Source organism: Thermobia domestica, chromosome 10, assembly GCF_964235325.1.
Source record: "Thermobia domestica chromosome 10, izTheDome1.hap1.1, whole genome shotgun sequence".
Taxonomy (NCBI): domain Eukaryota; kingdom Metazoa; phylum Arthropoda; class Insecta; order Zygentoma; family Lepismatidae; genus Thermobia; species Thermobia domestica.
Window position 1 is genome coordinate 104,973,120 of NC_137463.1, and position 16,916 is coordinate 104,990,035.

Below are 16,916 nucleotides of genomic sequence, written 5' to 3' on the forward strand. Positions count from 1 at the left end.
ATATATATATATATATATATATATATATATATATATATTTATAAATTGCCGCTAGAAAATTAGCAAACTTTTGTTTACGAATTGAAAGTGCTATAGTTTGCATGCGTAACAAGAGTTGGTTGACGTACAAAGTCACATTACCATTAAAATTATTACATAAAAGAATTGCGATAGTTTGGGACGTGATCCATAAAATTGCGTTATATTTAGTGCTGGGATAAAATTGATAATCCGGAAGCAGCATGAGTGATGTACAATGAATATTAGAAGGAGATGTTCTGGAGATACGGGCAATAATTTTTTGATATTGAAACCATAAGCTGTTTTGAGAGCAACTTTCGAGCCGGTGTTGAGGAGTGTCTAGAACATAACAAGTACAACAGCAAGAAGTATTATAGATATCCAATTCATAAAATCTCCCGTTAGTAGGATATATATTGTGAACAACACTGTAAAAAAGAGATTGCATTGCAGAAGATAATACCGGAGTATGAATGTTTGCCCAGATTTTATTCCAGTTTATCATTGGGTAATATTATACAATACCGGGAACCGAAATTGTAGTGGAGTGGAAGCAATTATATAATTGTCTTACAGAAAGATCTTCAAGGTGACTCCGTGGGATAAGCGAGTAACTAATATCAATAAGTACATCCTTAAGGTATGGCACAAGGGAAATCCACGGTTGTATATGCAGGGGGAACTTGTAACTCAATATAACCACATAGGGCCGCGGTGGCTCAGTGGTAGAACGTTCACCTCTGGTGCTTGGGGTCCCGGGTTCGATCCCAGCCCTCGCCAAGTGAACTTTCTGGTGGACAAACATCGTGTGCGTGGGTTTCCTCGGGGTTTTCCCGTTTCTTCCCACTTCCTTCATTACACCATTTCATTCATTACTCATCATAACCGTCTCCTTTAGCCTAACCGGCATAATCGTGGGACGTAAAACTTAAAGATTCCGATTTCATTTCATTTTTTCAACATAACCACTGAACCACCGCGGTCCTTCTATTCAAACCAGAAGTGATTGAAATAAACGATTTTTATTTTAAACCTTTATCGCAATAGAACAAAAACAGTAAAGGACAGCGACTAATAGCTTTTTGATATAAATTCAGCGTTCGAGGAACATCATCTATCTTTGATCTTATTACTATATTACTTGCAGATGCGCTACTTCATGTTTGAGTATTGAATTTATAGTTTGGAAGTCTTGGTTCCACACTGTGAAACGATATTCACTTGTTTTCACATTTCGATTCAGAGCCCAAGTCAATACTTAGCTCTTCTTTTGTTATTGATTATTTTAAAGAACAAAATGTTTGTTTCAAATGAATAAATAAATAAAATAAAATTAACGTAAAGATATATTTACGAAAGAAAGTTGATGGTCAAATTAAAAGCCTGTCCTCACTTTCAAATTTCGATTGAAAACTCAAGCCTATCTTTATATTTTTTTTTATATGTATCTAAATATAAGGTCTATATAAATTATCTATATATTATGCCCAAATATATCTTTATAGTTTTCAAATAAACGATGGCTCGAGATTTTGAACCCGTCGAGTCGAAACACCACGAGTAGAGACAGACTTAAATTTCGACTCGACTCGTCTTGTGCGCATCCCTAATTTTCAATCAAACTTTGAAAATTGAGGCAGTGTGAACTTTATTTTTTAAATATCACTTTTTTGTTTTTCGAAATAAACTATTTTTTCTTCAAACAATCAACCACAAACAGAAAACAAATGATTGATTTTGAATTTGAATCGAAATTTATATGGAAGGGAAGGCAATTTCACACACGTGTATCTGAGGTATTTCTAATTGTTTTGACTGCTTTAACATATTTTAATGTGTTACAAAATTTGCACTGCCTATTTATTTTTATCACAGTTATCAACCGTTGCCTACTATAAGGTAACCAAGAAAATTATGTCCCTCTTTGTGGAGGTCTGTGTTTCATTGGCCCTCACCGTGAGTTGAATGAGAATGAAGATAAGGCGATGGCCAGTTGTTGGTGTGGGTATATCCAACATACTATCTGGTTGTGGCAGTTCAGTTATACTATGAACTTTCATAAGCACAGAGTGAGCACGGGATCTCCACAGAGCGTCGTAAGGGCGTGTATGCTGTACGAGTTCAAACTGGGGTCAAACGACGCTGCAGCGGGGCAGAAGATATGTCAGACCTTTGGTGAGGGTGTCGTGACTACGCGAACAGTGCAGCGGTGGTTTAATAAGTTCATAGTCATCATTCCTTAGCATCCCATGAACCGGTTCCAAAACAGCCGAAACCAGCACTGCACCAGAAGAAGTTCCTCTTGTGTGTTTGGTGGACAGTTCGCGGCATTGTGTATTGGGAACTGCTACTAGCTGGCCAAATCATCAGTGCAAGTGTGTACTGTCAGCAGTTGAGCCGTGTTCAAGAAAAATTCTGAACTCTGAAGCCAGCACTTCTGAATCACAAAGAAGGAGTCCTGTTACAGGGCAACGGTAAGCCCCACGTGGCTAGGATAACCCGGGACACCATTCTACGCCTTTGATGTGAAACACTATTGCATCGCCCATACTACCCAGGTATTGCACCGCCCGATTTCCAACTGTTTCATTCCTTACACAATCACCTTAAGAACGTCAGTTCAGATCCCTAGTAGAGGTGCAAAATGCACTTGATACCTTCTACGGCCCACCAAGTTCTACTACGATGGAATCCATGGCCTTCCAGAACGTTGGCAGTAGGTCGTCGATGCTGATGGGGACTATTTTTGCTCTTCTAGGTACGTCTTAGGTGACATATTAATGTTCGAAGGTGGTGGGTGAAAAAGCGACAGAACTTTCTTGGTTAGCTTTACACTTCTGTTAACTACTGAAAGTTAGTTTAGACAATGTTATTGCTGGATAACATTACTGCATATATATGTTGTCAGTTTCTATAATGCTGCTGTTGTATTGTTATCGTTATTTCAAAATGAGGAATCAGCCCATTTGTAACAGCATACGATATGAAGAAGTGTAATTTTAGTAAGGTTGGGACTAGTATAGGACGCATCCGAATTTTTCACAATTTAAATGGTGATAAAATGTGCATAAACTCAATAATACATATTTTATTCAATTAGAGCTACCTCGTGGCTAACATATGCGTCTTCGGCGCAGGAGTCCCGGGTCCGATTTCCGGCGGGAGCTCATGCGATTCAGATTCCACTTACGCTGTAGATCTACGTCTCATATAGCTCCTCTACTGAACGGGACGCCAAACTACAATACAACTCAACTAATCAATCTAATAACTCAAGAAAATAACTACTTACACTAACGTTGTCTTCAAAGGTAACATCTTACTTGTTGAGTTCCTTTGTAGCTAAGCGGTTAGCGTACGCGTCTTTAGCGTGGGAAACCCGGGTTCGATTCCTGGCGAGAGCTCATGTGGTTCGGATTCCACGTTAATCAGTAGGTCCCGTCTTATATAGCCTCGCTGCTGAAAGAAGTTAAACCCAAAATCAACTCATCTTCCTTGTTGTTCTTCATTAGGTTTCTCAAGTTCATTTTCACTTCCTTGCTCCAAGAGAGTACATAAACACACCGAGAACGTCTATTGGTCTTCCGTTGCTTTATGGTTAGCATAAGCGCCTTTGGTACAGGAGACTTGGGTTCGATTCCCGGTGAGAGCTCATGCTGTTTGCATTCCGCTTAAAATTGTTGTAGGTGCACGTCTCCTATAAAGCCTTGGTGCTGAAAAAAAATGCTGAACTCCAGACCAATTAAACAAAAAGAACGTCCCAACGTCAGTCAGAATGCGCAGGTTTTGGCACCCGGTATGTATTCTTCCGTTTTTTAAAAATATCTGTGTACTCCGCGCCATATTTCACTGAAATATGTTTTTTCCGTAGGTATGCTACATGTTATTTTCTGCATTTCTTCAACTCGCATTTTGATGAAAAGATTAAAATGAATTTAAAATAAAACATCTGTTAAATATACCTAAATATTATCTTTCATATTAACCCTTCAAACTTGCCTTTAAATCCACATTCTCTTACCCCACTGATGGGGTACCTGGTTCGATCTCAGCTTCCGTTAAATGAGCATTGTGATAGACGTACACTGTGTTTCGGGGTTCTCCTGTTTCCTCTCTTTCGTCATTCCATTATAATCTATTTCATCATCACTTTAGCCTCGGTGCACAACCGAAGGTCGTTAAACTATAAAAATGTTCGTTTTTTAATGTATATTTTTTATTGTCTAATTTTATGCCTACTACAGAATATTCTAAATCGTTGTTGATAAAATTGTAGTTTCTATTCTTGTGCTTAGTGTTGTCGTTGCTAAGAGCAGGAAAATTCAGTGGTGCGACTTAGGTATTATCGAAAGGACGTATATAAAAGTAGCTCGTAAATTAATATGGAGAATTGTTTTGAAAGTTCTTACGTTGCGAAGTACGAAGCACATTTTCCTTACATACGTAGACGATATTATCGATACCATCAGTTGCGATAGAAGGTGCACCGAATACCAAAGCAGGGACAGTAATGGTAATACTATGTGGAGCTTAGAGTTCGACGAAGAAGTAGTCACAAAATATTTCATATTCATTCTGCAAGCGTATGCCGTCTTCTGGATTTCTCCACAAGAAATGTCTGTCATTGGAATACTTCCTTGTTGGTATTCGATCTGACTTGAGATCTTTTCTTCAAATACATAGACTGGATACCAGTGACGACTGTTTCGCTTTACACTGCGATGAATCTTCGAGCTCATTAATTACAGATGAAACAGGTGACGAAGTTATGGATCCTCTGTTTCATCTATAGAGGTCAGTTAACAGGGAAGACCTCAGCAGCTGACACATTAAACTTGAAGTCCCTGAATCGAAAATACCTATATATCCCACTATCTATTCATTTAGTAAACAAGAAAGGAAGAAAATTTTAATTGTAGATGCAGTGCCTTGGCTCATATTACTGAAGATAATTTTGATAGAAAAATAACGAAATCTAATTTTACACAATTCTAACTACATTAAAAACTATAAAATAATGAGCGAGAAACAATATAACAGAGATAGACAAGTTGTCAACTATGAAGACGGATCATTGGCTTTCTCCAATGAAATTTTGAATCTTCCTCGATTAACACTTGTTTGAAACAGAGGAGCTTTCCTTGTGAATTTGAGTTACCACATGTGGAACAACACTGTATTCCGTCATATTGTATTAGGGTCCTAATATATTGTAAAAAAACGAATCATTGTTACTTCTATTGTTTATATTTGAAATGTTATTTGTGTGTAATGTATGTTTGAAATGTAATTGTAAACAAATTGCTTAAAATAATTGTAGACCCATGTGACAATTCATCCGCAACGAGGAAAGCAATTTTAATTTGAAAAAGAAAAAAATCCTTTGGGAAGTTGAGTGACGATAAGAAGATCACTATGGAGAAACCAATGGAATTAATGGCTGCTGATGCTCGGAATGAAGGTTTCCAACCTATATATCTAATTTTTATCTAGGCATGTTTGGACTTTATTGGAAAGAAAAAGGAAATGAAAATTAATTACTGCCGTTTTCCCAAGATATCTTCAAACGCTAGTCTTCGAAAAATTCGTAACTTCTCACTTTCGAACAGAAACAATAATAAATAAGTATCCGTTGTTCAATCTGAGTTATTATGTATATTATTGTTTTGAAACCATGAAGAGAAAATGCATATAACTTAAAGTATATAACTGTAGTTCTCAACCTTAGGTACGTGAAACCCTTGAGATACGCGCCGGTTCACGTTAATTAGTAACGAGAGAAAAAATGACTTAATCTTTGCTTATAGTGTAAACGATGTACACATATATCAAAAAGCCTTAACACAAGATACACTGGATAGGGAATAGAAGAAAGATGTAAAACACTAAGTACGAAAGTGCTTAATCAAGTAACTAATTTGTATTCAAAGTCTGCAGAATTGAACGGAAGAAGTTCACAGTAATCAATTTGTTAAGTGAATGAATAATTAGAAAATATTGCTTGTAATAGTTTATTGTTCTTTTCAGCACTAAGGCTATATGAGAAGTGGATCTATATCTTAACGTGCAATCCAAATAACATGAATTCTCACTGACAATCGAGCGCCTATCTATCCTGCCTAAGGAACGTGTGCTAATAATATAAACACGAGGGAGCTCTATAATTAGAAAACAAAGAACTGAGATGACTTATTAAAATTTCTGAAGGGATTTTTGCCTAGTTTTTATATAATTTCATAAGATCAGCATAGCGATGTAAAGATAAAATAACTCAAAGATTTATGTTGTCAGCGGTCTATTCAATCCAATCCATTTTCCATGAATTTTATGGATGCAGTAATAAGACATTGAGACAACATTATGTTTTCCATCAACAACATGCGGTGAGCTGTCGTAGCTGCATTTGCTCCCTCGAAAAACGTGTATTGATTGTATATATCAAATTTGCAACCAAAATTTTCTATCTCAGGTTAGTTACATAATTATTCTAAAATGCTTGTAAATGTTCCCGAAAAATTTTTTACTCATTGGTATTTGTTTCCACATATAATGTGGAACAGAAAGGTGCGTGTGAATAATATAGTTGTATTTGGTATGTGTGTGTGTTCTGTGTTCAGAAACTCACAGAAGTTATTTTGACAGGATAGGACGATCGTGTCCAGTGCCTACCATTCTTTAGAAGAATGCTGTCCCTCCCCTCAAGAAAAGTGAAACGAATTCCAGGGGAGGGGGCGAAAATGAAGAATTGGAAAGAAAATAGGTGTGAAAGAAAGCGGGGGGAAACTGTGGGTTAGGTAAGCTGGATCTGTCCTTCTAAAAACCAGAACAAGGTGATTTTGTATAAACTAAGTTGGTTTACAACAATGGTTGGTTTACAAGCTTACAACAATGGAATGAATAAATTTAGTAAAATTTTTATCTAAAGATTCATAGATCACTTGGTTCTGTGCTAATGACAGAAATTCAGAGTTCTAGAACAAATGATAACGGGAGAGGCATTCGATTTATCTGTAACAATTAAAAGCTTACAACAATGAAAAGAACAAAATGTCGAAAAATTATCACCTTGGAACCCCTTACATTACATCACGCTGTACTAAACGCCAGAATTTTAGAGTCCTAGAACAAATGATAACGGGATAGGCATTGAATTTCTCTGCAACAATTAGCTGAACTCAACAATGAACGAGTCAACAATTCGAAAATCTGCACAGGACAATTCCTGTGTATAGTCATTATCTTCAAACAGACTGACCGTGAAGAACATAATTCAGGATTCGTAGAAGTTATTAGTCATTTTTGTGCACATTAATTTACATTGAAAAGATAGGGCGATAGCAATGCCATCTCTTATCACAGAAACAAACTTTTTATGGCTTTACACTATCCTTAATAACGTAATGGAATGCATATTAATAATTAAATTCTCATTTACGTAAGCACCCATATGGTAAACGGCAATTTGACGCCACGTTGCAATGACCAATTGTCACCTTTCTTACGCACATTCCTTACGAAATTACACTGCTTGCAGAACTACAGACTTTGATTAGTTTCCTTAACTGTAGAATCAATATTAATGTTTCTTGAGTCACTGGTGTTGAAATTCCTTCTGAAACTATGCTTTAATTAACAATATTGTCGTGACTTGTTAACTCGTTTTGGAGAAAAATGTTAAGAGGAGGAAGATGCAAGAAACATGAACATTTTCTTTGCAATGGAGGAAACTGACCAAAATATATAGTTCTACAAACAATGGTTTTTATTTTTATTTTATTTTATTATTATTTTTTTTTTTTAAATAATGAAACATGCATGAGAAAGATGACTACTAGTCACTGAAACGTTGCGTCGAATCACTGTTTACTGTTTGAGTGGTTACGTTCGTGAAAATTTAATTACCTATGATATATTGTTTTGTTTGTTCGACAAGAAAATCTTAATTCTGAAATACTTAAAATTCTGTTCCAAACGATTATCAATTTAGATTATTTATTGTAACTTACCTCTCTGGAAAGTGTAGAAGGCTAATCCAACAATTAACAGCAATAAGTACGCTCGGTTGTTTCCAGGTCTCTTTCTGAAAGTTGCTTTCAATGAGGCCACCAAGTGTTTCCAATCTAAAAATTCTAAACAGCAGTTTTTACGAGTTCTATCTCCTTCCTGCATAATTTCCGGTACTTCACTAAGTTCTTTCGTTTGGCCCCGTATTCTGAACACAATATACAAAATATCCACCACTAACAGGCTCTGATTGATTGCAAACATCGTTGAGAAACTCCTATTGACAGCATTAAAGAGCACAGATCCTAATGCTATTCCGACAGGCAAAGTGATGAGATACGCAATGTCTAAAATTGCAACACGAATAGTCCGTTGTTTTGTACTTGTGATATCTGCCAAGTAACTGAATGTCGACATAAATATGGCGACATCGGAGCCTGTGAAGGCACAAGGTAATGTAGCAGTAAACAGAATATATTCTACAGGCCAACTAGTGCAATACGAATTAACTATTATCATAAAAGAATAAATCATTTTGCCAAACACTCCAAGTAACATTGGTATTTTTCTACCATACTTATCACTCCAAGACCCTAAAAACAAGGAAAAGACAATAGGAATTAAGTGTCCAATAATATCATTATACATAAGAAAATTTGACACTATTTTATGCACTTGTTCCTTGGTTTCGGTATCACTGTTTTCAAGGTCATCACAAATATCACTCGAAAAATTTTTATTCACACGACACGCTTTGTATAAGAAAAACTCCTGTTCCACAACCGAAGTGAGCATGAAAGCTAGCATATAAAGACATAATACCGGCTCCACAGTTATGTTGTGAATAATGTTTACTATCATCTTTCCACAGGATTCGCATCTGTTACCGGTATTCTTGTTATCAGCAGTCTGTAAAATAGATAAAATATAAATTTAATTTTGTTTAAACTATATTAGTCTTATAGAATTAATAATAGACAACAGTAATACTCAGGTTTTCGAATCTTGTTACAATTAAACTTTTACGTAAAATTTCATATGTTAAACAAAAATAATTACTACTGATAACATTAAACATGACATTTAATTGTCTTTTAGCATCAACACTGTTAGGCCAGTCGAATTAGGATTCTCGTATATGGTGCTCCTGGACATAATCGGTAATGATTTTTTCTCATCACAGAATTGTTGTAGTAGTGGTCCTAATCAACATACTAAAAGTCCTGAATGATCCGCCTTGTGCTAACTCCGCCACCTTGGAAAATGGCAAACGAACACACATCTTCATTCTGTTTTCGGCTAATTTCTCGAAAACGGTTAATTTTAGAAAGAAAATGAACTAGACCAATTTGAAAGAGGAGAAAATTTCCTATTAGATAGAGCTTTCACGTTTCTCTCAAAAGCATCTTATCAACATTCACACGGCATTTTTGATGAGATGATGTGTGGTGAGCACATCGGCACCCCTCGAGATATATTTGATTTTCTTCCTTGCTCGTAAGTAATGACACTTTCTCTTCACAGTATCGTTGTAATTGTGGTCCTCATCAACATACTAAAAGTCCTAAATGATCCGCCTTGTGCTAACTCCGCCATCTTGGAAAATGGCGGGAGACCACAAATCTTCATTCGGTTTTCGGCGAATTTCTTGAAAAGGTTAAAGAAAATGAACTAGACCAATTTGAAAGAACAGACAATTTCCTATTAGATAGAACTTTTACATTTCTCTTCAAAGGTAAGCATTCTCTAAAAATATATATGGCCACTTTTCGGATAATCAAATTACAAATATAAAAAAGGTCACTTTTGCAGGATTATTGAAATGTTTGGGGAATTAATTGATCATTATTCAACTCTTAAAGTGCATATTTTTTAGAGATCCGAAGGACCATCGCAGACCACTAGGCGTTTTGGTGAGATAAGAGGTCAGCACATCAGTTGTCCTCGCCGCTTTTTTGTAGCTTTCTTGATCTCACAGTTTGTTACTGATTTCAATATAATGTATAATTTATTATTTCTAGCATACATCAGTAAAGAATGATTTTAGGGAGAAAGGTTTAACAATGGGGGGGGGGGGGAATTCCGAAACAGGGGTGTATGGAGCGGAATCATCAGAAACATCAACTTCACATGAGTGGAAAAAACTGAGACAAAGAAGAATTCTTGAAACATATTTGAGTTATCGATTGTTTACATCGTGCTCATGTGTAGAATTCTGGTCTACGGAAAAGGCTTGTGTTCGGCATGGCTACTGTTCACACAAAGAATCATAAAAACAGTTTACAACAACAGCCAACTGAAGAACTGTTTGAAATATGAACTTCCCTCCTTACCACAATCCCTATTTCATGAACGAGAAAATGTGTCAAATCAAGCCTCTTTTCGTGTTTCGACACAATGAATCCACAAACACTGCACCCTAACGAATGTAAATTTGTTGTTGATGGTGGTTTTATACTTCACCGTGTGCTATGGCCTCGTCAAAGCACATTTCAAGACATCCTTTCAACTCACACTGCTTATCTTAAAAATAATTATGGTTTAAACTGCATTGTGGTATTTGATGGATATGGTGAAACTACCAAGAACACAAAAAAGTGCTGAAAGAGCTTGGAGATATGCCACAAAAAGATGCGCAGACTACGAGGTAAAGAAAGACAGCAATTAACAGTTTTACAGAATTTTTTTCTTTCTAATGAAAAGAATCAAATCTAAACTCATTGCCTTACTAACAGAAGAATTACAAAATCATTACATCAGCGCCTTGCAAGCTAAAGACGATACTGACACACTCATTGTAAACACACCTATATACGCTGCAAAATCACAACGAAGTGCAATTGTCGGTGAGGACGTTGATTTATTAGTTCTTTTAATTTTCTTAACTCCAGACAGGAACAATGTAATCTTTGTTAAGCCAGGAAGAGTAAAGGTATCCACTAAAACGTCTCTGCCACGCAACTGAAGGAGAAGCACCCATAACCTCAAAGAACATTTCCTCATGCGGTAAGTGGTACTGACACTTCAGCCTTTTTTCACAAAGGAAAGGTCAAGACAATTGCATTACTTAACAAGAGAGAAGACATTCGAGATGCTGTAAGTATCTTCAGTAATCCTGATGATACTAAGAATGAGATTCGTCAAGCAGGAGAAATGTTCGTCCTTGCATTATAGAAAGCTGACAAATCAGATAAATGTCTTGATAACTACAGATATAAATGTCTTAACAGAGAAATTGCAAAAAGGAAAATCGAAGTGAAGTTAGATAATCTTCCTGTGACTTCAGATGCAGCCTCCATGCACATGTTGAGGGTTTTCCATCAAGTGCAGTTATGGGGAAGGAAATAACTTGATCCAGAAGAATGGGGATGGAAAGCTCATGGAAACATTCTTCTACCTATCCCACTGACCTAAGCACCGGCACCTGACAAATTAATGAAACTAATTTCATGCTCCTGCATAAAAAACTGTGAAAGTCGTTGTTTACGCAAGAAAGCACGGATGACATGCACTGATCTTAGTAATCAACCTGCAATAGAAATAATGGATGATAAGAATGAAGGTGGAAATTAGAGTGATGATTACATTCGTGGATTAGGCCTCCAGGGAACAGTGGAAAAACGTGTCAATTGGCCTTACCTCCCACTATGGTAAAGGTGGTGGAGCCGTACAAACATCATAAGTAATATCTGCACTTGCGATATATAAATCACGAAGCGGAAAACATATCTTTATTAGCAAAGGAGAGTGAACTAGATAAGGAAGGGGACATTTCTATGCTCTCAAATACACTTGTAAGAAATACTCTACAGTTCATCCTTTATAATAAAAAATCAATTGGAGATGAATAATAGTCAATTCTTCTATAAAAAATACAATATTCCGCTAACAGAGAAAATTTTCGGCTGATTTATTAATTTCAAAATAAAAAACAGGACACAGGACAGACAGGAAAACTGGCCACAATTTCTGGAGAACCATGAGTACTGAAGAAAACTAAAAATTTTATTTAGTAGAAAGTTTTTTTTTATTCTTTCAAAATGGCCCAGCTAATTTTCTTTTTAAACTTAACTGATCTTGAGAAATTAGCCAAAACCCGAATGAAGGTGCCTGATCGTCCGCAATTTTTCCAAGATAGTGACGTCAGCAAGAGTCGGATCATTCAGGACTTTTAGTATATTGATGAGGACCACAATTACAACGATACTGTGAAGAAAAGGTATCATTACTTACGAGCAAGGAAGAAAATCAAATATATCTCAAGGGGGCCGATGTGCTCACCACATATCACCTTATCAAAAATGCTCTGTGAATGGTGATAAAATGCCTTTAAGAGAAACGTAAAAGCCCTATCTAATAGGAAATTTTCTGCTCTTTCAAATTGGTCTAGTTCATTTTCTTTCTAAAGTTAACCGTTTTCGAGAAATTAACCGAAAACAGAATGATGTGTGTTCGTCCGCCATTTTCCAAGATGGCGGAGTTAGCACAAGGGGATTATTCAGGACTTTTAGTATGTTGATTAGGACCACTATTACAACAATCCTGTGAAGGGAAAAATTCATTAACAATTATGTCTAGGAGAGGTACCTAATTCGACTGGTCTATGTCGCGTAAATGTGCTTTATTTTTCGCGTCTTAACTATATTTATACCCTATTCGAAAATATGCTCCATTTGAATCAGAATTAGTTTTGCTATTACATCTTGCTTGGAATCTATTCTTAATATAAATACACAATAACTGTCAGTGATATCGTATTTCCTAACAACGCCATTAGGTGACCAGATAACAACGTTGCCATATAAGTTCAACTCGTTGTGTAAGTATAACACCACCCGAACGTGTTTTGTTCACTAGTCTACGTTCAGCAGCCGTGAAATGGAGGTTTGTTTATTTTTACTCCTGAGTCTGGATACAAAAACGGAGCAACGTTCTGTGATTCGGTAAAGTATTCGACACGGTTCATCGGCCTCAGCGACTGTGGAGAAGACAAAGGACGCCTATAATCAAGTGAGAGAATAATATTTCGTTACATAAAGTGTTTGTTGAAGCTTGAGAGTCAGCCACGCTAATTTCACACAGTGATCAGCAGTCAACAATGATTATAGAGCTAAACATAATACATGGTGGCGATTATTCGCGACGATAGACATTCGTCAGTTCGAACCCTTAAATCACTGATCCACATTCTAAACACGTCCATCGTAATCTGTCCAACCATTTAAACATGCAACGAATCTGCTCAACGTGGGTTGCGTCTGTGTCAATAGTGCAAGCTGTTACTTCGAAGGAGCAAAAATGATATTGACAACGATAGCAAACAATTGTTATTCACTTACTCGTAAAATACCGTAAATATGTATGTTTAAATTTCTAGCACTGAGGATTATTACCTACCCTAAACTACCTCGCATCCAGCTTTATCATTATCTAATGAGTTGAACTATATGTCTCGATCGTTGTAGAGTCGTCTCATGGCATTATTTCGAAATACGCGTGCAATTGGTGGTTACTTTCGGGCAAACTTTGTAGCCACGCCGAGCATAAAATTGGATTGTCACTCAGATCCGTCGTGCGACTGCCATGGAAGTAACGAACGAGCTCAAGCAGCACTTTCCATAGGCTGTGTCGACAATCACAGTTACCTGACAACAACAGACGGGGTCGGGTTACAGGGACAAAACTGTTGATAATGAAACATAACGCTCTAACACAACCAATGGTGCCACGAACATGCAGCATGGACCGCTAATGACTGGAAACGTGTAACATGATCGGATGAGTCATTTATTCTTAACCTTATTTCAAATCCGGGGCCGTGTTTGCGACGAACGCCCATAGAAGCGTATATTTTACAGTATTTCCACTCAATCATGAAACAATGAGACGGCTCTGTGATACCGTGGTCCTCAATATCCTGGTTTTCAGTTCGTCCTTTGCTGACGGTTACTGGTCGCGTCAGTGCCTGTGATTATATTGCCATTTTAGGGACCATATGCATCCTATGGTTTAGATGGTTTGTCAAGGCAATGATAACATTTTCCAGGATGATAATGCACCCATTCACGCAGTTGAAGCTGTTGCGATGTGGTTTGAGAAACACTGAGATGAAGCTGAGCACCTCCCTAGCGCTCAGTCTCCGAAACTGAATATAATTGAACGTCTGCGGTGAGTTTTGGAGACACGAATCCGGCGCAGATTTCCTCCTCAATTTTCTCTCATGGAACTGAGTAATGCACTGCGCGAAGATTTTTAAAACAATTCATTTGTTTTCACGACCTCCACGACTCCCATTTCACGTCGTATCAGTGCTGAGGGCGAAAGGCGATCCAACGGTAAACTGTACTTTTTTTTTCCCCAGATGTTTCCATTAATTACTAAGTATCTACGTATCTTCTCCCTCTAGTTCTAGCCGAGATCAAACTAACGAATGACACTGCTTAATTGTTTCTTCGTGTTTAGCAAGTTTCTGTTTGAGATATCACTCATCTAGGTGTTATTTGACATTTTTGTATTCAGGTGAGTTCTGGGCAACGAGAACCCGGGACTACCTTTAGTAGCTTGAAAGATGGGCAAATCATTTTAATTAATCCATTTTGGCGCTCGACTGAATTTCTTATTGGTTTTGCCAGACATATACTATTTCCCTACATCAAATATCTTTTAAAGTACAAGTCCAACTGGAAGCAAAATAATGACAGATTTCTTTCTGTGGTTGTTACAAGCTTTTGTTTGAGGCCATTACTCACTAGTGTTTACATTTGAAGTTATTGAGTTCGAGTCGCCTACCAATGAGACCCTACCTGTTCGTGTCTGCAAACTAGACCATTTCTGTTAATCCATATTTGGCGTATAGTTGCAATTTTTACTGTTATAGGATTGTGCATGCGATCCCTTTGCAAACGATCATTTTGAATCACATTATATACGAGGGTCATCCAGAAAATAAAGACCGTTTAGTTATACAAAATGAAAAATACAATATTTTCTGAAAAAAAAATCTCTTATATACCTGAAGCTTCCTTCACTTCTCTATACAAGTACCATCTTCATTTATACATTTGTCGTATCTATTCACGAGCTTCAAAATTCCTATTTTATGCTCTTTTGCCGCCAGTTCGTTAAGCCAAGTGGTCGCTGCAATCAAACTAAAGACCGCTCGCGCATTTCCTCCAAAAGGCACTACGATAAATGCAAATCGTTACAGTGAGAATCTAAGAAAACTACGACAAGCCATCCCAAACAGGGAGCAAGGAATGCTTTCTGCAGGAATCGTGTTTTTTCACGACAATGCCTGCCCTTCCACTGCTGCTGCAACTCAAGAATTGCTGGATCAAATCAGATAAGAAATTTTTGATCATCGACCTTATAGTTTGGACCTTGCTCTTAGCGATTTCCACATTTTTACTAAGTGAAAGAGTTTGTGGGTGGTAAACGTTTAAGAAGTGATGAAGAATTGGAAAATTTAGTGACCATCTGGCTTAATGAACTGGCAGTAGAAGAGTATAATATATCAATTCTGAAGCTCGTGACTCAGGGGCGGATCCAGGGGGGGGCGATTGCCTCCCAGAAGAGGAAACTTTCTTATTTTATATATATAAATAAAACCCATCCCAAAGTTTGGAGCCCTTAAAAGTAGCAGTATGACAACCCACCGCCCCCCCCCCACCCCACCCCTAGAAGTCGGTCTTGGATCCGCCCCTGTCGTAACCAGCTACAACAAATGTTTGAATGTAGGAGGTGATTATGTAGAGAAGTGAAGGAAGCTTCAGGTATGTAACCGAATCATTTTTTTTTTAAATAAATACTGTGTTTTTTTTTTATTTTGTATAACCATTTTGTATGGGGGTCTTTATTTTCTGGATGACCTTCGTATATTTGAATTACATTCAAAATTAACACCTACTTTACTAACCAGTCGCCAATTAAATCAAAAACAAACAAACAAACAAAAAATAAAGGATGATTGTTGTCCAATGCTTAACCCTCAGTTTACGCAAAAATGAACAGCAAATAAAACAAGCAGTTAACATTTTAAAAAAAAAAGTACGATATTAAAATTTTCTTCATTATTTTTCAATCTAACACTGAATCCAATTATTTTTCGAAAACTATATTTAAGTCTCCTGAAAAGAGACGGAGAATTCTTGATTTCTTCATTTACGAAGAAATAGCAATAAACTAAATTAACCTAATAACTTTAAAAAGATGAAGAGTCTTAATAAAACCAACTAGTGAGAAACATTAAAACAGAATTACCGTGTCTAAAACGAACGACTGAATTTGTGTTGTACTTGCCTCTTCAGACATAGCGTAGCCTGTCACTTCACAATTGACTTCAAATAAGACACTGACCTATACATTTTACACACAACGATTATCGTACAACCTTTATCACATTGCAGTTCAAAGTTCATTCTTAAAAAGATTGGCAGTTTGAACGTGTTTACTTCGGAGAGAACAGATACTCAGTGTCTATTGATAAGCAACATTGTATCAAATTGCACTTTGATAAGTGTATATATCAGTTTGAAGATAAATTACTTTCATTATTATCTTTATTATACTATAATCTTTATTATATTATAATCTCCCTGCTTCTTATTTAAACAACGTGTCACCAGATATGTCGATTAAACGAAACTAGTAAATACAATAATTTTTAAATTTTGTGCTTCCGTGCAATCAATAGTAATGGCCACAAAAGCAGGCTTTTCGTTTTGACAAATGAAATAAATTTTTAAAAAATTAAAAAAAAAAAAGTTTTCAGAACCGATTTACTTTTGTATCAAAAACTGGTTTCGGTTTACAACTCGATTAGGTTTTTTTTCTATCAGAAACTTTTTGCTTCTTCGTTAACTTGTTTGAGAATGAGTGCTACAAGAAAAGGG

At 36.6% G+C, this 16,916-nt stretch overlaps 1 protein-coding gene across 5 annotated transcripts in view; it reads right to left on the minus strand.

Annotated features, from left to right (window-relative positions):
• The window catches only part of LOC145662621 (putative peptidoglycan muropeptide transporter SLC46), a 59,862-nt gene that overhangs the window by 24,461 nt on the left and 18,485 nt on the right, over positions 1-16,916 (minus strand). For 3 of the 5 annotated variants that reach the window (XM_081728358.1, XM_081728361.1, XM_081728357.1), the window contains one exon: positions 8,028-8,934. In XM_081728358.1, the coding sequence (XP_081584484.1) occupies positions 8,028-8,934 (907 nt within the window). Of the gene's footprint in view, positions 1-8,027; positions 8,935-16,284; positions 16,452-16,916 lie in introns of those variants that run through there. The other 2 variants (XM_081728360.1, XM_081728359.1) reach the window with 2 other exon arrangements.